Below are 25912 nucleotides of genomic sequence, written 5' to 3'. Positions count from 1 at the left end.
AGATTCTCTGTCGGTAACATCTGTCTTGGAGCTATTGTTGCCAGTTTAACCGTGGTTAGAAATCCCTCAGACGAGGGCACTGCTCTCAGGCTACGGCTGACTCTGGAAGCCCCACCTCCATTTTCAGGATCGCTATGCGGCCTGAGTCCTCTGACCATTGACCAGGGATGGGAGCAGCCTTGCTCTGTGACAGGTCCTGGGAAAGTGGACGGAGGCAGGCTCAGTTAGGGGAAAATTAACCCCTTATCCTCTGCCTTCCCTTCTGATCCATGTTAAAGTTGTTCCAGTTTAATGATTTTCTGATTTCAACCAAGGTTTTTTTCTTTCTCTTTTTCATTTTATTGTTGAGATTTCCTTTTACATGCTTCCCTGTATGTGAAATCCAGGATAGGTAAATCTAGAGACAGTCACTGGATTAATATTTTTGGAGGGTGATGAGCAGGTGAGGTTGAGGGGCGATGGGGAGCTAAGGAGGACAAGGAAGGAGAAAATTTCCTAAAGTGGATTCTGGTGCTGACCACACGACTCTTTCAATACGTTTAAACTATTGAATCGTAGGATACGTGAATTATGCGTCAATAAAACTTTTTAGAAAAGGAAATAATGAAGAAATTCAAGAACTCATGAAAATAATATCATTGACATCTGGACTAAACCTGCCCCCAAACAAAGGTTAGAAGTCAAAAGGGGGCTGAGAAGATAGATGAATGGAAATGGGGGTCAGGGAGAAGGTGGGAAAGGGGCTACTTCATTGAGAGGATGGTGAGCAATTTCCTGAAACAAAATGTGAGTTGCTGAGTGAAAAAAAAATGAATTTGCTGTATAAACTGTTACCCAAACCACAATAAAAAGCACTGCACCACCACCATCCCTACCCTCTCCAAAACAGGAGTGCATTGCTCAGGGCAGACGTTCTTTACTAGTTTAGCTACATGTTTAAAGGCAGCTTCGTGGGGAAAGTTTTGATTCAAGGCTTAAAAATTATCTCGGATTCCGGGTTTATCCCAGCCTCAGTGGGCCCAGGAAGTCTGGTTTCTGGAAAAAAGTGAGATTCTGTGCCACATTTTCCCTTAAAAAGAAATCCAGACCTATTGTTTTAAAAGATCTTTTAAACAAACACTGCTGACATCAAGTGCTCACTCTTTACCCCTAAACACAAGACCCCTTGCTGCAGACGGGCTTATAAACTCCAATGAATTAGTGGCTAATTTCTGCGTGTCCCTCGGACAGTGACCACCGTGGAGTTCCTCACAGACACGATGCTGGATGACACCGAGTAACCGCAAGAAAGAATGAGTCAGTCAGTCTGTCAATCAACTACCTAACGGCGGCTGTGCCTCACTAGTTGACAGACCCAGCCATCGCGGTTGACGGCAGCTGCCCTCATTTCTCTGTCCGGAATGGCCGTTTTGTGTCTTAAGCTGTAAAAGCATGAAAAATGAGATCATGAAAAATTAGATCATTGGTCATTTGTGACCTCCGTTACTCCAACCCCCCAAACTCAGTGCTGTCAAGTTGACCCCAACTCAGTGACCACGTGGGACAGAGTGGACTGAGGTTTTACAAGACTAGACAGCCTCCGTTTTTCTCCTGTGGAGCGACTGGAAGCTTCAAACCTTGGTTTGACAGTGCACGTGTAACCCACTCTCTGCCACCAGGACCTCCATTAAAGATGGTTGTTTTCCACGCTCCTCTCTCTCTCCCGTGATGGAAACAACTTCTGAACCCTGACGACCTCATTCTTGTATTGTGTCCACCTTTCCATTTTACCTTATTAGCAACATGGACATGCCAAGAACAAAAATCTAAGCCATGTATAAGCCGTTAGAACACATCCCAAACCTTTCAGCGCCCCTCACTTTGGGAAGAAACCTCACGATACGCTCAAAGGGGCAGAAAGGGCAAGCGGACTCAGTGGTACTACCGAGGAGTCTCAGTTCCCAAGCAGTGGCTCATGTACACTTTGTTATCTCCACAGTCGTGACCCTAGCCAAGATGGCGAAGGTCAAAGTCACCAGGGGTTAAGGCCTTGGGACTCAAAGTACAGAGGAGCCCTGGGAGTACAGCGGTGAATGTGCTCACCTGCCGCTCTGAGGGCAAACGAGGGGACAGGCTGTTTCTGTACGTTTTCCCTGCCCTCTGGGGTCACGCTGGAGACTCAGCGGCACCAGATTTCAGAGCCTTTGGGCCTTACTCAGAGTGCGGTTGCACAGACATTACCTGGGAGCTCGTTAGAAATGCAGACTCTCGGGTCGATCCCAGCCCTGCAGAAACTGGGTCTGCATTTCAACAAGCTCCCCAGGCGATTTGCGCGCACCTTACATTTTGAAAAGTCTGGGACTGATGGAAAATCACCGACTCAACTCGTCCCCCTTCCTACCCTATAGTTACACCAGGCCATGTGACCTGTTGGGCCCTCACCTGTCTTGTGAAGAGAAAAACAACTTTATCTCAAAAATGAGGACACCGCAGCGATGTCTGAGATAGGAGCTTCAAGTTGCAAAACCTAGCAGCGCCTTGTTGATTTTAAAGTTCTGTTTGTCAGGAAGTTCCCCGGGTTGCTATGGGAATATCTCTCCCTGGAGCTCAAAGAAGACCACCTTATCAGATAATGAAAACCATTGTTCAGACAGTTACCGAAAAAGGTATTTCTGATGAGGAAGGTCACAGGGATGATGGAAACAGAGTGTCCAGGTTAAAATTCCACAGATACCTTCTTGCTGGCTCTGAACCAATAAAGAAGAGACTGCCCCTTAGCCACAGTCACCGGACTGAGCCAGTGTTTGTTGAAAGCTGACTATGAAACCCAAGTTGATGACAAGCCTTCTGTTACAGTGGCCTACGTGTTTCTTAATCTCTGGTGGGAAATAAGCTGGTCACTGAGCGTTGGCAGTGAACATGGCTTTGCAGGGGACAAAATGACTGCAGCGTGCCCATGTATCGACCATCCTCCCAGCTCCGTTTCTTATTGTGTCAACAATTCTTACCCTATTTTTGCTTTCTTCAACACCATGCCCTGTGTGTCAGTAACTTGCTCTCTCTCCACAATGTAATGGAAGTTTCATACCACCAAGTGCTCCCGTTTTAACTTTCCACGTCAATGTTTCTCAGATTAAGAGTTGTTCAGCCATTACCACAACCCAGTGTTAGAACACGTCCATCCGTTTTCAGACCAGTCATTTCTCTCACCTATCATGACACCAATAACCAATAAAACTGTATTTCTTTGGAACAGATTAAACTTCATTTGCCTTTGTATATTTTAGTTGGAAAAAAGTTTCTGTAAAGTTGACATGCATGTACATTAGAGCCAAAATATGCTAAAATAGGCCAGTAAAACTTACTGCCATCGAATCGATGCCAACTCATGGCGACCCTCTAGGGCAGGGTAGAACTGCCCTTGTAAGCTTCCAAGACCCTGACTAAGGTAGAGAGCCCCGTCTTTCCCGCAGCAATGGGTGGTTTCAAACTGTGGACCTTGAAGGTTGCAGCCCAGTGCGTAGCCACTATGCTACCAGGGACCCCCTTAGACCAGGAGATAAATGCAAGCTCATCTGCTTCGTACTTAGTGACACAACTCATGCTTGCTGGCAGCCAGTCTATGCCGACTCATGGCAACACTATGGGACAGAGTAGAACTTCCCCCGTGGGTTTCCGAGACTAACAACTTACAGACTGTAACAACAGATCATAGAACTGTGATGCAAACTCACCTGAGGGACGCCCCTCTATCCCAGTTAAATCACAGAGTGGTTGATGGAGTAGGACTGAGGGAGCCCATCCAAATGCCTTAAGAGCTATCAAAGCTAGATTGGTTTATAGTCAACAAGGATTTTTTTTTAAACAATAGGATCCACGGTCTCAGGACTTTCAGGGTGCTAGGAAGTTTTCCCACAAGCCAGTTGGTTGTTCACATGACAAAACCGTAACCCTGCAATCAGAATGAAAGCTAACTGGGGACAGCTATCAGCTGTCAGTGCCTTTTTGGTGACCGAGAATGGCTTTAGTCTTTGATCTGCTGCTTAGATCACTATTGTAGAAACAAGGAACAATGGTTTCAGAAGTGCCCACTGGGCAGGGACACTGGAAGGAACGGGGAGTGAGGCAGGGACGGACAGCAGGGAAGTGGGTCACCTTTAGACTTTAACCTGCAGACCCTGCCAGGCCGCCTCCCAGCACGGGGCTGTTTCGGGAAAGAAACAATGAGAGGGAAGGTTCTTGGAAGAGCACAGAGTGATCTATACTTGAGGGCCAGGCTATGACAGTCAGCCTGGGTCTGGGGCTTCTCTTTGGGGTGCACTGAGTGGTGGCTTTCTCTCTGGGCTTGCTGTCCCCTGGAAGGCCTGTTTCTGGAGGCACCCTCATAGCCTGCTGCCCCCAGGGCCTGCGGCCTCTCCGGGCCTGCCTGGAACTCCTGGGCTGCAAGGTTCCAGCACATTATGTGTGATCTGCATAGGAGCTAACAGGAGCCTCTTGGAGGGAGGTAAGCCCTCTGGAGGGACCCCCACAGCGCCTTGCTACGTGGCCATCTCAGGAAAGCTGATTTTTCACCCTTGCAGGTGAGCTCCTCATTAGGAAACCTGCGGGCTTTGCCGCCTCTGGAGTAGGGAAACTCCATTCCCGGTTACTTAGCGCTCCTGGTCTATGCCTGGTGCACCATGGTCGCCATGAAGACGCCCTTTTCCCACTTGAAAGGGTCCCGATTTGGACGTCACATCCTGATTGCTCTGACGGCGAGTTTTACTTTTGGTCATTCGAATCTTTCTCTAGCTTCTCAACTCTGCACTCTGGATCCCACCTGAACTGCAGCCCTTGCGCGATATCCGTTCTTTTTAAAAGAGGCAGCAATGGGTCTAGTCTCCTTTAGGGTTTAAAAAAAAAGCACAAGGAAGAAAGAATCGTACGATATTCCCTTTTTTAATAACAACAACGTTTTCGTGTCCGATCGTTATAGTGGTAATGTCCTCGCTCGTCCAGCAACATTTTGATGTCTTCCTGTGGTGTATAACGGGATTGGTAAGTGCTGCAGTGCCAACCCACTTTCTTTTCAGAAAACTGAAGGACACCTATATTGGTCAATTTATCCCACAGACTGCTTATCCATTATTTAAAATTAGTAGCTGGTGTTCACTAAGCATTATCCTGTGTTTGCTCATCCCCAGAAACAATTAAAATTATCTTGCAGTACATGCACAGAGATGTAAAACCTGAAAACATCCTGATAACAAAGCAAGGGATCACCAAGATCTGTGACTTCGGGTTCGCGCGAATCCTGGGTAAGTAGCGCTTTTTCCTTTAACTCTGTCCAATTCAGATGTGGACGGAAGGGTGCCGCTGGAATTTCCACTCGCAGACGCATTGCTGGCCTTCATGCACTTCTCCTCTGAAGTAGCAGTAGCAGAGAACAATACAGATCACTGGCCATAAAATACCAACGCTCCAGAGCTCCCTGGAGGAAGGGGACCATGCCGGGGAGAGGTTGGAAAGCATCACGGGGCGATCAGACTGGAGGGGGAAAGTGACAATGGAGGATCCAGAGACAGTACAAAAAAGAGGGGACATCACATCCCAGGGAGGGAGGAGCAAAGGCGGAAGGGGGACCAGCACATCATTTCTCCCCTAATCTAGACCTTTCCATCAGGAAACACAAGTATGCGAACACATTGCAGTACAGGTGTGTCTGTAATCAGTGTCCCAATGTAACCCCAGCACAGGTGGCATGACTGTGCCTTTGGAAGAACCGAGCAAAGCCCCAAACCGAGAGACTTTGAGATGTCACGTCACTTCCTTGTGGTCGAAGATCTTACTGATAATCGCTCCCTTCACTAGGGGCTGGAGAGAGACATGCAGGCAGTGACAGATGGTCGAGCAGACAGCGCACATCTGCAGTAGGAAAGCAGCCCTGGTGTCGCACTGGGTGAAGCGTTCGGCTGCTAACAGGAAAATGGAGGTGAAACCCCACGGGCTGCTCCAGCAGAGAAAGCGGAAGCTGTCTGCTCTGAGCCCTCACCTACGCCTTGGCAGGGACTTTTGTGCTCTTTCACCCTAGCATGAAATGTTAGGTGGCCCCCAAAGGGAGAGCGCAGTGATCGGTGCCATTGGAAAAAGTTTATGATCGGGGGATGGGGGGGCGTAGAGAGCTAACCTCTGTATACAGTATGGTCCTTGACTGTCCAAGAATTAGAGAGAAAGCCTTCTTACTGGAAGACAGATCAAGAAGCAGTCAGCAGTCATCCAGTACTTCCTATAAGAGGAGTATCATACATTTGTTTTCCTGGAAATCTATTTTGTACTGCAAAAATACCCAGTGTGGTCATGAAAATATATAGAAAAGCCTACGGATACCTACTATCACAAAGATTAAGAACACAAAAGGAACATTCCCTATAAAAATTACCTCATAAATATTCCTGGGCGAGTGGGTCTTCATGTGCTGGTAAGCCCTTTTAAAGTGACAGTGCTTATAAAATTACAAATGGATCAACCATTCCCAGGAGTATGGATTCTGGCTGCATCTTCCTGTAGTAAACAGTCATTCTTCTCTGAATGAGGATCTGAGTTCACAATTTGAGTTATCTGCCTGAACCCTTCCAAAAGGCACTCAGTGGCGAATCCTTGGTTCATTCCAATCATATGTTGCCATGATTGTAACAAACAGCCGTAGTGAAAGGAGCCCCACGACGCGCCAAGTGAACGCTTGTCTGCTAACCCACCAAGCTTGGTGATTGGACCCCACTCAGTCTCCTTGGGAGAAAGACTTGAGCATCTTCATAGGCCTAGCTCACCGGATCTTTCCTCCCTGGGGGTGGTGGGGTGGAACAAGAGCTCCCTTCCGTGTAGATTACAGCTGAGATACCCCTATAGGCTCTGTCACCTCGGGATGCTCTCGGTGGAAATGGACTACACCTAGCCGCAGAGGAACACACTGCCATTGTCAGGTGTGGCTAAAACTGCAGCAAGATGTGAGCTCAGACACTGGCCCCAGTTCTTTCCATTAAAAATACTGGTTTGGATTATTGCTGGGGTCACAGTAGGTCGTTTATAACAAGACAGGCAAACGCGGCTCACAAGTAAAGCCATTGATTGGCTCAATAGACTGAACCACAAAACGAGCTTTTCTAAAATGCATTTTGGGTGAGCAAATAAGAGGTAACAGACAGAGATGATAAAATTTCATAGCAAGTAATCAAGAGAATATTTTCATGGATAATTAGTCATTTTATATGGAAGAGTTTATGCAAATTGCTAAGAAAACCACTAAGCTTCTGCGTAGGAATAAGGGCAAGATGTTAACAGACAATTCAGAGGAGCCGCAGCTAATGAACAGGAAATAATTGTCCTCCTAATGCATATCAAAGACACGCACGTCAATTCTACTTGTCACTCAAAGTTGGCAAAGAGGGTTTAAGCAATAACCACACAAAACTCACAAGACTGTCATTGGTGGGAACACGGTTTGGGATCAATCTTTAGGAAGGCAGTTTGCAAAATTTTAGTATCTCTTAAAAGCACCCTTTCTTTACCTCTTTAATACCAAGTGATACTAATCATCCTTAATGTTCACCGGAGAGTAATGAGGAAATGGTGTGGGGGCCGCATGTGACCGCCTCTGGGTCCCTGGCCGATTGCCACAAGGCGGAGATCAGACATACCTCCACCTTCCACATGCCTCTTCTAACCCTGTTCACTCTGCTCTGGTGACTGGACTCGAGAATCCATTGCCATGGCCACAAAGAGCCCACAGAGAATGCTCACATTCATTAGGAAAGTCCGCAGGTTACAATTCAGAATTGCTTAGGATCCCGTTGCTCAGTCAGGACAGTCTCTGTCGTTCCCACAGGCAGACCTCGTGCTGCCCCTCAGCCTGCCATCTGCCCTCTTAGGCAATGTTACAAAGCTCTTTAAAGCTGCCAGTGGATACTCAAAGGGCGTGCCACTCTGCCATAAGCCTCAGCCCAAGGGCCCTCCGCTCTAGCTTTGTGGGTCAGCAAACCAAGCTTCCCAGTGAAGTGTCCTGGGCACCGCATTCCACAAGCCAGCCTCCTGTCCTAAAGCAGTTCTCTGCAGTCCGGACGTCCACTGTCTGTCTTCTGGTTCTGCCTCTCCTGGGCTGTCAGAGTCACCTACATCAAGGAAATTCCTTTTGCAGGGATCTTGGGGTCCAAAGAGATGTGTTCTCCTCCTACTCCTTCTCCTGCTAATACTAAGAATCCCCCCCACTGCTTCTGAGAGAGCTCACTTTGAACCCAGCAGGGCAACAAGCACAATGAACCCAATAGACAGTCACTCACAGGTGAATCACAAACCGATCAGTAGCTTCTCCCACCTTCCTACCCAGAACCATCGGGCAAGGGTTGTTTCAAGTGAGTAGCAAAGACTCATGGGCTGGAAAGACCATATTCAATAATTCGCTACACGGCAGGCCAACTCCTGGCTTTTCTGGCCAGAGTCCTTTTCAAACCTGCAGAAAACAAACAAACACACACACACACACCTCTCTCTCTCTCTCTCTCTCTCTCTCTCTCTGAATCATTTTAATGTAAACCGTATTCTGAGGAGACAAAGGTTCATCTGATCTGGTCAGATTCTTCCAAAGTAGTCTCAACTTCACTCTTCCTGCCCCTTTTAACCGAGAGATGGGCGAGTCTCCCTCAAGGAATAAGCATAATATATTTTCCCCTTGCATAAGCCATTAATCTTCCGCTGTTATTTCTCCTTCCTTCCATTTGCCATCTATGTTTTCCCTAACCTTTTCCATCTTGTGGAAGGACATCGGGTTCAGCTGCTGCAGGAGTCCAGATTGTTGGTAGCAAAACCAGTCTAGCAAGTGCTTGCCCGCCCTCCCCCGCCCCCCACCAGTCCATTCCCATTCGCATTCGGTGGGGTTTCATAGGTACAAGACCAGTGGGCTGTCTGTCCATGAGGCAATGCAACACTATTCACAGTCAACCCCAATTCTGCAAATTGGGGTGGCGGTGGCGGGTGTATGAGCCATTCTACCAGGCCCTTGAGAATGCTGCCCTTCAGGCTCAGGTGAGAGTTATAATCTCTATTGAGGGCTCACTGCTGCTCTGGCACTCCAGGTGCATCCATCCCTGTTCCTAGCGAGGAAAAAATGATTTCAGGTGATGTGGAGAACTGTCTAGTGGTGCCATTGTTCCCCGCCCGCCCCCCCAGCCCCCATTCTCAGACCCTCCGGAGAAACGTAGGGAGACGTGCCGCAGCCGTCCTCCGGTCCTCGTTTGTTAATCATGCGTTGCTTAACCAGCCAGGCTTTTGCCTCAGGCCACTCTGGAAGCAGCTTTTCTCCCCTTAGCTCTCACGTATCATTTCTTATTTTCCTTTTAGCCATTACAGGCAACAATAATCAAAGTCACCATCTAAGAACTACCATACCCTACATTCTTTCCCTTACAAAGTCTCATAATTTCAACAGACCTGGAGCCATTGCAATAAATTCCACTCCTGGCGCTACCTGAAAAAAACAGCCTGGAGGACACACCTGACCTCTTCCTCCTCCCGAGGTCGACCGACACAAGGCAGAGGTCAGACTTTCTGCCACTCTCCAACCCTTCCAACTCTATTCACTCTACTTCTGCTCCTGGGTTGGCCACACAGAACTCACGGACGATGCTCACGAATATGGGGTTTACTGCAGAAGTTAACAGGTTACAGCTCAAGTGAGACATGCTCAGAATACAATTATTCAGTCAGCCAAGTCTCTGCAAGCTTGTGCTGCCCACCTTGGGCAGGATTACCAGGTTTTGACAGCGGTCAAGAAATACCCAAAGGTCATGCCACTCTGCCATAAGCCTCAACCCAAAGGCTTTCAGCTCCAACTCCATGGGTCAGCAGACCCAGTTTCCCAATTAAGTGCTCAGAGGCACCCCACTCCACAAGCCAGCCTCCTGCCCCGAAGCACTCAGCTTTACTTACCTTGTAGCCTGGACGTCCACAGCTCTGTCTCGTGCCCTGAGTCCTGGTTCTGTTGCTGCTGCTCCTCTGCCACTGCCTCTGATGTCAGAACTGTCCCTTGACTCAAGGAGGTTCAACGTGCAGGGAGCTCGGAGTCCAGCAGACGAGCGCCATTCTTGACTCTTGCTGAAGTGAGAACCCTCTCTTCTGCTTCAGAGATGGCTCATTTTATACGCAGCTGGATGGCATTCACAACTAACATTAACAAGTGTTCAGAGCTGGGGCAAATCATCAGCTCAGGCTCCTCCTCCACCTTCTTACCCAGAGCCATCAGGGTTAAGGTGGTTCGGTGTGAGTAACAAAGATTTACAAGTAGAAGACCCGTATTAAGTAACGCATCGAGTGGGGGGAGAGGAGCTGATCCCAAGGATTCAGCAGACAGTAAATGTCGAGAAAAGAACGAAGACAACATATGTACAAATTCGCCTGATGCAAGCGATGTATGGATTGAAACAAGAGTTATAGAATCCCCAATAAAATGATCTTTTAATTTAAAAAATAATTCATTGTACTGCCAAACTCCAGTTCATTACTGGAGAAGAATTAGAAAGAACATAAGTGGTCAGAAATAAGGAAATGATTAAAGAATAGATCCAATTTAATACCATACATGAAAAATGTATACTTTGAGGAAACTTAACTGCAAAAAAATGTTCAGGCTCACAATGTATGGCTAGGTTTATAAAGTTTATAAAACTGCATATATAGCTAGATCCAAATTATGTAAGTGAAATTAATAGGAGACTGGGAGGAAAGAAAACACACCAAAGCCTTGGGTGAAATGTGGCTTCTCTCTGAGTTGCATGGGGTTTTTATTTTTTCTTTATGCTTTTTTATATTTTCTAGATTTTTCAATAAAAATATTAGTTACTTTTATAATTAAGTTAATATATATACTATGCATATACCTCTAAATCTTGTAATTCCATTCATAGAAAACCATTTAAAGAAGTAATCCTGAATACAGACAAACCTGCCGTGTGCATATTTTCACACTGATGCTATTTATAATGACAAAATCAAGTTTAAAACAGTCTCTTCTATCTTGAAGTCTAGTGAACTTTCTCTCCACTTGGAAGTTCTGTAACTTCATAATGTTGTCTCTCTTTTTCCTTAGTAAATAAATGTCTTCGTTTATGAATTTATATCATGATCCTCATTTTCAGTTTGGTAAATTTATTTTACTTTGGATACATCTCAGCTCTCTTTGGACACATCTACATCTGGATTAACATGTATGTTAACACTTTGCTAACCAGCAATTTCAAGCCAAAGTATCCCAAGCAGCCAGCTCCTATGAAGACCGATGTTGCTTTCAGGCTACAGACTGCACAAACTGACCTCAATGCAGACACGAGTTACCTTGCCAGAACATTCGGGCATGAAAGCACGCGTCTACTTGTGCCTGGGCAACAGTGTCTTCATCTCAGGTTGTTTGCCTTCATTTGGTCTCTGTCAGAAGGACTCCCTTTAGTATTTCTTGTAAGGCTGGGTTTGTTTTTGCAAATTCCTTATTTTTAAAAATCTGCATATATTCTAATTTTGTTGTTATATTTGAGGGAAAATTTTGCTGGGTTTATAATCCTTGATCATTTTTTTTCTTTCACAGTTTTATAACATAGCATACTATTATTGCCTTCTTGACTGCCTGGTTTCTGCCAAGAAATCAAAGGATAGTCTTATTGCTTCCTCTTTATAGGTAACTTTTTCCAAAAAAAAATTATCAGAGTTCTTTCCTCAGTCTTTGGTTTTGAAAATTTTTATTATGATATGCCATGATTTTCTTTGGTGGTCTATCTTGTGTGGGGTTTGTTCAGATTCTTTTATGAGTATCTTTTTGCTTTTCATAATATTAGGGGTATTGGGGTAGCTTCCTACCAATAACTCTTCAATAATTTTCTCTGTCTTTCTATCTCTCTCTCTCTCTCTCTCTCTCTCTCTCTCTCTCTCTCTCTCTCACACACACACACACACACACACACACACACACACACACACACACATTTACTCACTCAGCCCTTGGATAAATGCTGTTCTGTGGGCCTCACATGGTTGAAAACTGAGAGGTCTGTATACCTCACCGGTAAGAGTAGTCCCCTGATAAGTCCTGTCATTTGACTGAAAAGCCAAGGGGGAGTTTTTTCCAGACCTGAAGGGTGATGAAGGGTCAGAGCACTGGAGGATTATACCAATTTATATCCGACCAGTAAGACTGATCTTTTTTTTCATTTAAATCATTTTATTAGGGGCTCATACAACTCTTTTTACAATCCGTACATACATCATTTGTGCCCAGCACATTTGTACATATGTTGCCATCATCATTCTGAAAACACCCACTCTCCACCTGAGCCCCTGGCATCAGCTCCTCATTTTCTCCTCCCTCCCCGCTCCCCACTCCCCCAAGACTGGTCTTTTTTATGCAAAATAATTCTCTTTTGATTTCCTTTTTCCTTTCCTTTTAGCAAGTACTTCCAATGCCATTTCTAATGCCGGAAGGTTTTGTACTCTGTGTTTTCGTCACTTCCTTGAGCCACTCTCATTTCCTTCTCTTTTTTGGTCATAAATATTTTCACTCTCCTTTCTTATGCACACTGAAATCGTCTGTTGTCTCCCAGACACTGGGAGCTTGTTCTTTTTGTCTTGGTGATTGTCTTCTGATGGCCCTGTAGACCGTGGCAGTGTGCGCACAGGTCTCGGTTTGCTTTCCTGTGGCACAGTTGAGGGTGGGCTTGACTGGTGTTGGTTGCTGTCTATCCTTGATCAGAGGAGCGGGTAGTGACCCTGGCCCAGTGGGTGGGACTGCAGGAAGTACAGGAATGACCGATCTTTGTGGACACTGTTTCCATTTCCTGACAAAGTAAAAAAAAAAAGATTAAGAGAACAAGAACAATCAGTAACAACTAAAGAAAAAATTTTTTAATATTAAAAAAAAGAAGAAAAAAATTTTAATAAAAAAATTAAAATAAATGCAAGCATGGGGAAAACAAGTAAACAACTGCCAGAAAAAGAGAACTTAGTAATGAAAAAGAAAGCAAATAAAAAGAGAAAGATAATAAACAAAACTGAAGACAGGCAGAGAATATCATAATTTTTTAACTACTAAGAAAAAGATAAAGAAGAGAAGCAAAATAAAAAAGAAGAAAATAGAAAGCAGGGAAAGAATTAAGAGGTGGGACACCTGGTCCTGGATGGAGTTCCCGCCGAGCTAGATGATGTCTGCAGTCAGGACACTGACCCGGGGATCCTCGTGCCCAGCAGGAGACGGCAAAACCCAACGTGCTTGTTCCCAGAAGGAACTGTGAGGGGCTCCAAGGACAGCTGTGGGACAGGGTGGCTGACTAGAGACAGGCCCTTCATCCCCCAGTGCACACTCTGCCGACGTCACACACCTGCAGACGGGCGGGTGCATCCGTGAGGAGGCAGCTCCGATGGGGCACTGGGCGAGAGGGATATGCCATGGGAGAGTGGGGGCAGGAGGTGTGTGGATGGGACTGGTTACAATCCTGGTCACCGAAGGATGGCGGGGAGCAAGGGGAGATGTGGACCTTTCTGACTGCTGCTTGTGCTCTCAGGTGGTTGTCTCAATTAAATGCGGCTGACGATGGACCAGAAGGAGTCAAACTGAGGGCTCTGTCCTAATGAATCCTCAGGAACAAATTTGGGTAGGGAATTAGTGTAGTGCAGTTGATTAGCACCTTGTTAATAATGCGGACTTGAGCAATAGCTGGTTTAGACTTGCGTTTACGTTACAGATATTCACACAGTCTTATCCTTCAGCTATTGGTGATTAAGATAGACGTTATCTAGTCAATGCGTTTGAAAGTTCACTCTCTCAGTAAGGCTGAGAGGGAAGCGTCACGGCTGCGGCGATTCTTGCAGGCTGCCTGACTGCGTGCTGGGCTGCCCTTGGCCGGCAGGGCTGGGAGAATGTGGCTCACCAGATCTGATGCACTTGCAGTTCCAGGAGATGCCTACACTGATTATGTCGCCACGAGATGGTACCGAGCTCCTGAACTTCTGGTAGGCGACACCCAGTACGGTTCTGCGGTCGACGTGTGGGCGATTGGTTGCGTTTTCGCAGAGCTCCTCACCGGCCAGCCCCTCTGGCCTGGAAAATCAGACGTGGACCAGCTTTATTTGATCATCCGCACACTAGGTATGAATCACGCTTGACGCCTGGCGGAGCTGCTACATTATGATAGTAATAATATGTGATTGGAATGCAAAGCAAGAGCTTCCTTGCTTCTCCAAGGTGCTAGGTCGTTCTGGGTCCTTCTCAGTCTGTAGAGCCATACCTCTTCTGTGGGAGAGATTTCAGGTGGCTTGTCAAATAAACCGCATTGGCCATGGAATAAACTACATTGTCTTTCTACATTGGGTTTGGATAGGATACGGGTATTTGTCAGATTTAAGAGCTAGTTGATCCAATGTCATTTCTGTCCTCCGTAAAGGAAGACAGATTGCCCCTCTTTACTGCAGGGGAGGGATAATTTTTAAAATTTATTTATTCTGTGAAGGGCCAGATGGCAACTATCTTAAGTTTTGTGGCCACACCTTCTCAACTCCGCTGTGACTGTACCCAAACACCCAGAGAAAAGTCCTTCAGCAGACGGGTGTGGCTGGGCGCCAATAAAACTTTATGGACTCTTGACATTTGAATGTTGGATAATTTCCGTACATGACAAAATATCCTTGTGATCTTCCTTTAGCCACTTAAAAAGGTGGCAAACATTCTGCGGTCCTGGGCCAGAGGGACACAGATTGGGGCGGTCATTGTTTCACAGCCCAGCCCTAAAGCTTAGTTCGCTGTCCTCCCTGCTCAGGATGCTGCCTGAGCTTGAGTCCTAGAGGCACTTCTCCCTGCCGAGGAACCTAAGAGTTTACGAATGCCTTCCATGCACACCTCCTCCAGGTCTGACGGGAAGTCGGATAAGGGTAGTAAAGCACTCTTGATTGTGCCTGCTTACCCCATGGGGAAACTGAGGCTCAGGAGGCTTCCTGAGTGACATGCATGTAGGAATGGGAGTTCCGGGCTCTCTTGCATGACTTTCATCTTCCACTGGTTGTCTACCTCCACCTGGCTGGAAGGGAATGTAACCCAAAGGTGATGGTGGTGGTGGGTGTGAGGGTGTTAGGGAGTAGGTGGCTAGTGATCCTACACACAACAAGCGAAACAGCTCCCGCTCCTGCGTCACCCTTGTGCTGAGTCCACCATTGCAGTCACTGTGTCATCTCCAAAAGCTTTCAGTAGGTCAGGCTGGCAGCGTGGGTGCCAAGAGAGCCGTGCCTCTAAACCCTAAGGTGAGTCTTCATTCCTTCCTTCCCGCTCACTCCCTGTCCGCACGGCTGTCGGCCCAGAGAGTGACTGGCGCCCAGCTCAGTTCTGTGGCGCTCCAATATCTTTATTTTCCCCCTTTGAGCTCCGACATCTTTTGGAGAATTTTGTAACATGAACTTTGAGGTAGAGTTTCCCGAAGGACCACATCTTTAGCACGTATTGTTTGCTTGACTGATTTCCCAAAAGAAGGGTTGAGGAAATGTACCAGGAGTTCAGCAGACCCGAGTGTGAATCCTGAACCCTGTCGTTGAATAACCACAGACAAGCTAGCAAACCCCTTGAGTCCCCGTCGAGCCTCGGTTTTCCCAGGCGGGCAGTGGAGATTGAAAAGCTGCGTCTGTTATTGTTGTGAGGTTGTTATCAAACTAAATGGAATTGTGTGGATAAAGCCCTTAGGCCATTTCTCACCTCACCTTTTGACAGTAGGACGATGCGGACCAAACTACAGGTGGTACCAAGGGCCGTGCGGGGAACTGACCTTGCCTGAGAAGGCAGGCTTCCAGCGATCCCTCGCTGCCAAGTCTATGAGGACACACAGCTCCCTGTTTCACCCCTGCACCCTAGAGGTCCACTGTTTAAACGCTGTATTATGCCTGGCTTTCTCGTGAGTTACGTGGTTTGTGCTTTACAGGGAAACTCATCCCACGGCATCAGTCGATCTTTAAAAGCAATCAGTTTTTCCACGGCATCAGTATTCCTGAACCAGAAGACATGGTAAACGGCTCTCTCGATTTGGGGATACGGTATTGTGACTTTCATTAAAGGGGTAGTCGTTTGCTTTTTAATCTTTGCGGCTTTGACCTGGATTTCCCTTATGACACACTGATGCAGGTCAGAGAAACTGTATGAGGAAACTGCAAGAGGCTTGTGGCCAGCTCTGTCTCCTCCCCCAAAGAATGATGGCCACAAGGCAGTGGTCAGACAGGGCTCCACCTTCTACTCCTTTTCCACCCCGATTCTGACACCAGTGAGCCCCTCCCTTGCCACTCTACCTGTGGGGGGGGGGGGAAGGGGTTGACAGTTCACTGCCATGGCCACAGAGGGTACTCAGCATGACAGTGAGGAATGCTTAGCATAGGATGTTTTTGGCAGGACATGCTCACAGCTCATGGCCTGCTTCTGCCATGTCACAAAGCTCTCTTACGGTTACCAGTAAATGCCCAAATCACGTGCCCCTTCACTGTGAGCCTCAAGCCCAGGTTTGGGTTTGTGACCAACCTGAGGTCCCAAAGGCCCCAGCTAGCTCCAAAGACCGTATTCATTTTGAATCTAGGATGTAGAACAATGTGATGGGTTTTAAACTGTTCTTTTTAATATCGAATATTTTGTTTTTCATAGAATATATTTTGAAAGAATATCAGGTTAAAGGTTAAGTTGCAAAGGACCATTTCCACAGCATGTGTTTAATTTAAGAATAGAACGCCGCAGACACAGTGCTCACTGCATGGTTAGGAAAGTAGAAAATCACGATTGTCCTTGGAGCGTCTTCCTCCCACTTACTCATCCTGTCTCTTTTCCTTTCTTTTACACTTTTGTGAATTGTGTGTTGTATCATTCTGCTGCCTCTGTACTCATGCGTGTGTAGTACAACGTAGCTCCATCGGTGCTGTGTCATCAGTAGGCAATGAGTGGATATTATAGGACCGTTGTGACAGGTCAGAGAAATACATTGAGATCCACTTGTACTCAGCGCCAATCGCAAGATATTGGACATTTTCAAAATAATGCCAAATTTATGTGTTTCATGCCTTTGTAGTAAAGCATACTATTATATCTAAAAACGTGATTTTAAAAAGTTTACAAGGACTTATCTAACCTATCGAGGGTCTCTTTTTCAAGAGTGGTCTTAATTGCTGGTAAATTCAAAGTATACACTGCATTTCTGCGATGTAACATTGAAATTCTTTACCCTGTATTCCAGGAAACTCTCGAGGAAAAGTTCTTAGGTGCTCATCTCGTGGCTTTGAATTTCATGAAGGTACTTCAGAATCTGTCTGAACATGACTGGGCGTCAAGTGTACTGCTTGTAGCAGTGACTAGGAGAGGTGGGGAATGGACAAATACTACCAAGGTCGAGTCATCTTTGGAAATAAGAAATTGTAAAACCACTACATTTAAAGGAGCCCCAGTGGATCTAAAAAGTAACATTTTTCAATGCCTACATTAAAATTATTAGAAGACTAGGAAAGCTCAGAGTCCTACAAACACTGGACCAAACCCCAGCTTAGACCCAAGAATGATGATCAAGAGGATAAATTGGAATAAGCATAAGGAACTGAGCTGTGACCACCAGTGCTAAGCATTCTTGTTTCTTTTAAGTAAATTTTTAAAAACAAATCATTTAATTGTTACAGCTCTTGTAACAATCCATACATCAATTGTATCAAGCATATTTGTACATATGTTACCATCATCATTTCAAAACATGTTCTTTCTGCTTGAGCCCTTGGTATCATCAGTTCCTCTGTTTTCCCCTCCCTCCCTCAATCCCCCACCCTCGTGAACCCTTGATAATTTATAAATGGTTTTTATGTTCACATTTTACAGTCTGCTGCCTCCCACATTATTTTCACCCATATTACTTGTCCCCCTGGGGGGTGAGGGGAGGTTGTGCTTGATCATTGCAATTGGTTCCACCTTTCTCCCTCTTCTCTCCCCACCTTTCCTCTACCCTCATGGTACCACTGTTCTCATTATTGGTCCTGACAAGTTTATCTGTCCTGAATTGTGTGTGTCAAGAGCTCTTATCTGTACCAGTATGCATGCTCTGGTCTAGCCAGATTTGTGAGGTAGAACTGGGATCATGATAGTGGTGGGGAGGAAGCATTAAAGAACTAGAGGAATGTTGTGTTTCTTCAGTGCTACACTGCACCCTGGCTGGCTTGTCCCTACCTGTGACCTTCTGTGAGGGGATGTCCAATGGTCTACAGGTGTGCTTTGGGTCTCCATTCTGACCTCCCTTGTCCACATCAAAATGGTTTGTTTTGGGTCTTCTGATGCCTGATACCTGATCCCATCGACATCTTGTGGTCACAAGGGTTGATGTGCTTCTTCCATGTGGGCTTTGTTACTTCCCTGCTAGATGGCCACTTGTTTAACTTCAAGCCTTTAAGACTCCAGATACTATATCTTCTAATAGTTCAGGACCATCAGCTTTCTTCACCACATTAGCTTTTGCACCCACTTTGTCATCAGTGATTATGTCGGGAAGGTGAGCATCACAGAATGCCAGGTTATTAGAACAAAGTATTCTTGCATTGCAGGAGAACTTGAGTGGAGGCCCAATGTCTGTCTGCTACTTTAATACTTAGCCTATAAATATACGTTTATACCTCTATAAATGACCTTTGCCTCCTAGTTCTTTCCTCTATTTCCTTTTACTTTCCTCCTCTCCCACTATCATGGTTTGACCTTCATTCAGCTCTCTGTAATTCCTCTTGGCTACATTGCACTTAACCCAACCCCACCAGGCATTCTGTGCCCTCCTCACCGTTGATTTTAGATCTCTTGTTGTTCCCTTGTCCCTGAGTTTGATGGCTCCCTCCCTTTCCCCCACCTCCCCCTCTCCCCTGTTCTCCCAGAACCATCGGTCCCATTGTTTTCTCCTCAGGGTTGCTTATCCTGCCTGTCTTATATAGATGAGAGAGAGAGGGGAAGAAGAAGAAGGAGGAGGAGGAGGAAGAAGAAGAAGAAAGCAGGGAAGGAAGAAAGGAAGGAAAGAAGGAAGGAAGGAAGGAGGAAGGAAGGGCCTATGAATAGTTCCAGGTCTGTCTGCTGACCCTTATGAATGTTTTTCTGATCGGGGCTGATGCCCTGGCCACTTGCCCGAGTCCAAAGTCTATTCTCAGGATTCCTTGAGGATATTGTTGCTTTGCTTCCCTTGCTGCTCTGTTGAGCATCCTTCATGTTATGCCCTGGTGTGTGTGTTGGGTGGGGGGGGGGGGGTCAGCCGGGCACAATTCCTGCATGGTGTCTCTGGTGCTACCCCCAGTAGCGCTGTGGGTCAGTAAAGGGACCTTGTGTCTCGTGAGGCTGACCCTACAGTCCTCTCTGCATTGGCTTCTCCAAGCAGGAATGTCATCCTTGAAGCTTGTTGGGCCATGATGCAGTTTTCTTCCTCTCTCTCTCTCTCTTTCTCTCTCTCTCCCTCGCCCCCCCCCCTCTCTCTCTGTTTGCTCCCGTGTGGTCTGGGCAGACCTCTGTTAGTTCACTGTTTCATGCTGGTATGTTGCCCTCAAGGCTTGGCACAGAAGGTTGAGGTCTGGTCCCCCTTCCCTTTCCTGAATGCCCCACTCAGTTTCCTAATTGGTGGATTTACTGATCGTCACAGAGCTCTCAGTGCAAGCTGCTTACCTAGGCGCCATCTTGCCGGAAGTCCTGCTAGTCCTGCTTGACCCACTGTGGACGCTGAATGCTCTTTAGGATCTTCAGGATCATGTGAGGAGATCTGCCTTTAACAATCAGTTAAGCTGTATCGGTAGCAGTCATTTCCAAACATGGTTCCTCTGCATAGTGACTTGGAAACGTCTTTAAAATTCCCGTATCTAATCTGTCAAACCTACAATCTACAGAGGCAAAATAGCCATTAGTTGGACCTTGGGATCTTTAGCCTTAAGCAGATTCTCAGATTAATACTAAGCAGCCCAATTTAAAAGCAATCTGATATCACTTCTCGGCCTTTTGGCTAAGATCAAGTGTAAAAGCAATCTGATCCAGAAGATGGGGCCCACCTTTGTGGACCAACATTTGCCGGTGCTGCTCCCTCCCGGGTGCTCTCCAGGGTGCTGGATTGCTTCTCTTGGAATCCTCACTGGGACTCAGAGCCCATCTCTTCTGTGCCCTCAGGCTCCCTTTACCCTGCACTGGCCTGTCTTCCTCAGCACTTTGAAGGTCCTTTCCAAGGTACAGGACAAACTCCCTGTCCTCATCTACAGAAGTGAAGAGGCCAAGAGTTGGGATGAAGCTATATTTATTTCTCAACTTTAATTTAGACCTATAAGTATTGAATTGGGACCTAATTCTTAAGTGGGTCAAAGATGCTGCCTTCCCGTGGGCTCTACCCTATCTCCTGTTAGATAAACGAAGTCTCTCTTTTATTAGTTGGAGAGGGACATCTTTAACCACAGAGAAGTAACATGGCTAGCTCATGGCCGATAGGTGGTCAGCTAATGGCAGTGCCCTGGGCCGCGGCGGTTCTTCGGTGCCACCCTATGTTCAGAACAGACACCGCTTGCTCCTGTGCTGTCAGTTGTGTTCGCGCCTGCGAACTACAGCTGCTATGTCAATCCAGCTTGTTGAGGGCCTTCCTGGTTTTTGCAGCCCCTCTGCTTTACCAAGCATGCTGGCCGTCTCCAGAGACTGGGGTCTCCTGATAACATGTCCAAAGTAAGTGAGACCAAGCTTTTCACCCTTGCTGCTACGGGACATTCTTATGCCAGGTGCTCCTGGGAGCACTTTTCATGCTCCAATAAGCTGCACTGATTCCAATACGGATTTGTTTGTTCTTTTGGCAATTCGAGGTCTTTTCAATATTGTTCACCAGCACCATGATTCAAATGCATCAGTTCTTCTTCAGTCTGCCTTTATTTCGTGTCTGACTTTCCCATGCATATGAGGTATTTGAAAATACCATGGCATGGAGAAGATACACCTCAGTCCTCAAAGAAACATCCTTGCTTTTCAATACTCTAAAGAGTCTTGTGCAGCAGATTTCCCCAGGGAAACTTGTCATTTGATCTCTTGACTGCTGCTTCTATGGACATTGGTTGTGGACCCAAGTGAGACAAAATCTTTTCTCCATTTCTCATGACTGGTCCAGTTGTGAGGATTTGGGGGTTTCTTTATATTGTGTCCGAATCCATACGGAAGGCTGAATTCTTGATCTTCACCAGCAAATGTTTCAAGTCCGCACTTTGAACAAGCAAAGCTGTGCATCTTCATATTAAAGGTTGTTAATGAGCCTTCCTCCAATCCCGATGCTGCATTTTTCTTCATGTAAGCCAGCTTCTCCGATTATTTCCTTAGCATGCAGATTGAATAAGTATGGTGAGAGGACACGACCCTGACAGACATCATTTCTGATTCTAACCATGCAGTGTTCCCTTGTTCTGTTCACACAACTGCCTCTTGATTCGTGCACAGGTTCCACAGGAGCACAATGAAGTGTTCTGGGATTCCCATTCTTCTCAAGGCTCTCCATAGTTTGTCATGATCCACGCAATCAAATGCCTTGACATAGTCAATAAAGCACAAGCAAACATCTTTGATATTCTCTGTTTTGAGCCAAGATCCATCTGACATAAATAGTGATATCCCTTGCTCCACATACACTTCTGAATCCAGCCTGAATTTCTGGTTGTTCCCTGTCACTATAATGCTATAAACATTGTTATATGATCCTCAGCAAAATTTTACTTGCATGTGACATTCATGATAGTGTTCTACAGTTTGAGCATTCTGTTGGGTCATCTTTCTTTGCAATGACTACAAATAGAGATCGCTTCCAGGTGGCTAGGTGGCTGCCTTCCATATTTTCTGGCATAGGTGAGTGAGTGCTTCCAGTGCTGCATCAGTGGGTTGAAAGCTTTCCGCTGGTATGCTCTCATTTCCTGGAGCCTTGTTTTTGGCTAATTCTTTCTTTTCTTGCTTCAGTGTCGCTGGTTCCTTCTCATGTGCTGCCTCTTGAAATGGTGGCATGTCAACCACTTCTTTTTGGTACAGAGACTGTCTATTCTTTCCATAGTTTTTGGCTGCTTCCTGCATTGTTCAAGATTTTGCTAGAATCTTTTTATATTGGGGCTTGAATTTTTTTCTACACTTCTTTCAGTTTAAAATATCCTGAGTGTGTTCTTCCGTTTTGGCTTTCTAGCTCTAGTTCTTTATAAATTTCATCATATTATTTCACTTTGTTTGATCAAGCTGCCCTTTGAAATGTTCTGTTCAGCTCTTTGATTGGATCATGTTTTCCATTTGCCTCAGCTACTCTATGAATAAGAGCCAGTTTCAGAGTTTCTTCTGACATCCACTTCGATCTTCTCTTTCTTTCCTGGCTTTTAAATAACCTTTTGCTGTCCTCATGAACAACGTCTTGATAGCCTTCCACAGATCATCAGTTCTTCTCTCATTCGTACTCAATGTATCCAACCTGGTCTTAGCGTGTTCCAGTTCATTTGTTTCCTTTCATTTTGAGTCGTGCACCATCAGCAAATGAAAATCCTGAAGGCCTTACGCACTCCATCCGCATCATGTTGGTCACCTCGACTCTGAGAAGGAAGCTCGTCCTCAGTCGTATTTTAGGTGCCATCCGACCTCAGGAGCTCATCTTCTGATGCTGTATCTTACTCTGCTCTGTTCATGAGGTTTTCAGTCTCTGACCACGTTTCAAAGTGAGCCAGAGGGTTTTCAGTGACTAATTCCTCAGAAGCCAACAGTCTATTGCTTCTTCGTCGGTTCTTAGTCTAAGCTCTGCAGAAACCTATTCACTTTGGGTGACCTTGCTGGTGTTTGAAACACCGGTGACCTAGCTTCCAGCACTGCAGTATCACACAAGCCCCCACAGTAGGACAAACTGCCGGGCAAGTGGCGGTCCAGGACAGAGGTGCCCTGCAAAGGCCAGTATATGATGGGCCTTTTCGGTTTTCTCCGTTAGACATAAAGTGAGACAATGAATATGATCAATATTATTTCTCATTGGTCCTGTAGTTATTATCATCCTATCACTTTATCAATTTGATCGGGTCACTAAGAAGGTGATGGTAGACTATTAGAAATTGTAGTAAAGATTGTTCTATGAACTCCAAAACCTTAAATAAAGCAATTATCATGGCATCTAAATGTCGCCGTTTGCTCTTTCCAGCTGCTGCTGCTGCTGCTACGGTTGTTGGATGTCATCAAGCTTGCTATGCCCCCAATGACCCCACGTGCACTAAAACGAAACACTGCCCAGGCCCGAGCCATCCCCCCAATCATTGTTGGAACCCATTTTGGCAACCACCAGGTCAATCAGTCTCATTGCAGGTCTTCCTCTTTTTCACTGGCTCTGCTTTGCCAATCATAATGTTCTTCTCCAGAGACTGGCCACCCTTAAGAACATGGCCAGAACACACGAGATGAAGTCTCAGCAGCCTCACCTCTAGGAAGGATTCTGGCTGCAATCCTTCCAGGACAGCTCTGCTGGTTCTTTGGCTGTCCACACTGCTTTTAATATCCGTCTGCCATCTCCCTTATTCATAGTCCACTTTTCACATGCCTGTGAGACGATTGGAAGATATCATGGCAGGGGAGGGAGGAAAATGGGCTGATACTAAGGGCTCAAGTAGAAAGAAAATGTTTTGAAAAATGATGATGGCAATATATGTGCAAAGGTGTATGTATGTATGGATTGTGATAAGAGCTATAACAGCCCCAATAAAGTGATTTCTTTTTATTTTTTAAAGTGATTTCTTAAAAAAGAAAAGAAAAATATAATGGCTTAGATCAGGAGTTCCTTAGTCTTCAAAGTGACATCTCCTCTTGAGCTCCTTAAAGAAGTCATGTGTAGCAGATTTGCCCAGTGCAGCACACCATTTGGTTTCTTGAATGCTGCTTCCAAGCCCACTGGTCGTAGATCCAAGCAAGATGAAATGTCAGACAACTTCAAGCTTTTCTCTGCTTATCGTGACCTTGTCTGTTGGTGCAGTCGTGAGGATTTTGTTCTTCTTGACCTTGAGTCCTAACAATGTCAAGAAGAACAAAATCCTCATGAATGCACCACGATATTTATTGAGTCCCGTAGTGAAGGTGGCTAGATGTTCATCAACAAGTACCTCAATCCTCCTAGGTTTCAGCAAGCAAGATCGCTGCTAGTGTTGCTTTACAACAATATATTTGAATAGCAGTGTTTTAAGATATTTCTAATTGCTGAGGCTAACAGTCCCTTCTCTGAGCATTTCTGGGGGTCCTGAAACTTGCGAAGGCATCACAGTCCCTTGGAGGGCTTGCTGGGCCCCACCCTGCAGTTTCTGTTCTAGGAGATCTCAAGTAGAACCCCACGCATTTGCTTTGATGCTAAGTTCCCCGGTTATTCTGATGCTGCTCATTCAAAAATCCTACTTGGAAGACTGTCAAAAGCTATTAGCTTTGACCAATCCTGGCGAGATGTCAGAGGCATTGAATGCACATGAGTTCGCCTCTCAAATGACTGGGTAATGGCAGAAGAAGAGCAATTCAAGCCATCAGTAAGTTCTCCCTGCTTAATGACACACAAACAAAACTGTCCTAAGCTCAGGCTGGCACGACTCAATTCTTTGTTAGAGTGTTTGGGCACAGCCGCAAAAACGGCCTCGCTCTTAATATCCCCTGCCCTTTGCTCTTCTTCCACAGGAGTGTCTGAAGATGAATCCAGATGACAGATTGACCTGTGCCCAACTCCTGGAGAGCCCCTACTTTGATTCTTTTCAAGAGGACCAACTGAAAAGAAAAGCCCGCGGTGAGGGAAGGAACAGAAGGCGCCAGGTACTTCTGCTCCAACATTAAAGGGCAGAAAAGCCCTCCACCCACCCCCGCCCGGCTCGCCCTTTCCAGGAGGCGTGAGCTGGGCCCCAGACCTTTTCATTGTCCTGGTTTAGTTGTTTTCAGTAAGATGTGTATCTTACGACATATTTGTGTTTGATGTAATAAAACAAAAGAATTATGAACATAATCAGGTTGTTGCTAAATCTTCTTCTAACTGCACTTGAACTAAATCACTGCACCACTCTTTGGTCCACTGAACTGGAATTGAATGTACTGCCCACTAGAGTGCATCGCCCAAACCCATCCTGATGCAGCCAACCCGAGAGTTCCCGTGTCCTGGTGACACCCCTGGGTCTTCTTGTAGCCTCGGGTTATGTACTAAAGGAAGTGGGGCTCTTCCATCTATTCATCCAGTGGTTGCCACCTAAGTCTGCCTTGCCTGGGATGTAAAGGGATGAAACCCAGACAAGTGAGAACCAATCCTATTCTCAAATGTGCCAGAGCTACCGAGGAACGCGGTAAAGATCATGACAAGCAACGCGGCTGCAGTGGGGGCTGCCAGCTGCAAGGTCAAAGACGGGGCTTTGTACGGCCGCCGAGACCCACAGCCTTGGAAAGCCACAGGGGCAGTTCTGCTCGGCCGGACAGGGTTGCTGTGCGTCAGCACGTACACAGTGGCCGTGAGTTTGGTTTTGAGTTTGGGGCCCTTCACTTAGTTTCCTACAACTTTGGAGTTAAAACACAAGCCTCATGAAAGTAGATTTCTTGGTTCTTTATTCCGCCCCCCCCCCCACCGTCTCCCAGCGCCGCAAACAATGTCTGGCACCTCAAAGACACTCACTAACGGTTATTGAAAGGACCAAACAAGTGGATGAACATTGTTTGTTGGCAATTTACCAGAAACTGACAGTTGTCGCATTTGACAGTATCTTAAGCTTCCACCTTTTCTCTACGTTTTGTTTTTTTCTGCCCTGCCACCCCCCCCCCGCCCCATTGGCATATCTACAAAAGGAAGAGCGTCATCTCTTAACCTCTTATTAGAAGTTGTTGGAAAAGAGCAACAGGATGAAATATTAAAATTATCTCTATATAGTCATGGTCTGT

General features: G+C 46.1%; 1 protein-coding gene across 1 annotated transcript in view; it reads left to right on the top strand.

Annotated features, from left to right (window-relative positions):
* Window positions 1-25912, top strand: part of CDKL4 (cyclin dependent kinase like 4) — a 44030-nt gene that overhangs the window by 16859 nt on the left and 1259 nt on the right. Inside the window, exons 4-8 of the mRNA XM_075535800.1 lie at window positions 5186-5276; window positions 13937-14134; window positions 15948-16030; window positions 17238-17294; window positions 24677-24808. Of these exons, the coding sequence (XP_075391915.1) occupies window positions 5186-5276; window positions 13937-14134; window positions 15948-16030; window positions 17238-17294; window positions 24677-24808 (561 nt within the window). The remainder of the gene's footprint in view (window positions 1-5185; window positions 5277-13936; window positions 14135-15947; window positions 16031-17237; window positions 17295-24676; window positions 24809-25912) is intronic.

The sequence above is a fragment of the Tenrec ecaudatus genome, chromosome 17, assembly GCF_050624435.1.
Source record: "Tenrec ecaudatus isolate mTenEca1 chromosome 17, mTenEca1.hap1, whole genome shotgun sequence".
Lineage (NCBI taxonomy): Eukaryota > Metazoa > Chordata > Mammalia > Afrosoricida > Tenrecidae > Tenrec > Tenrec ecaudatus.
Note: the sequence above shows the minus strand (reverse complement) of the source record. Positions and strands in the feature narration are given on the sequence as shown.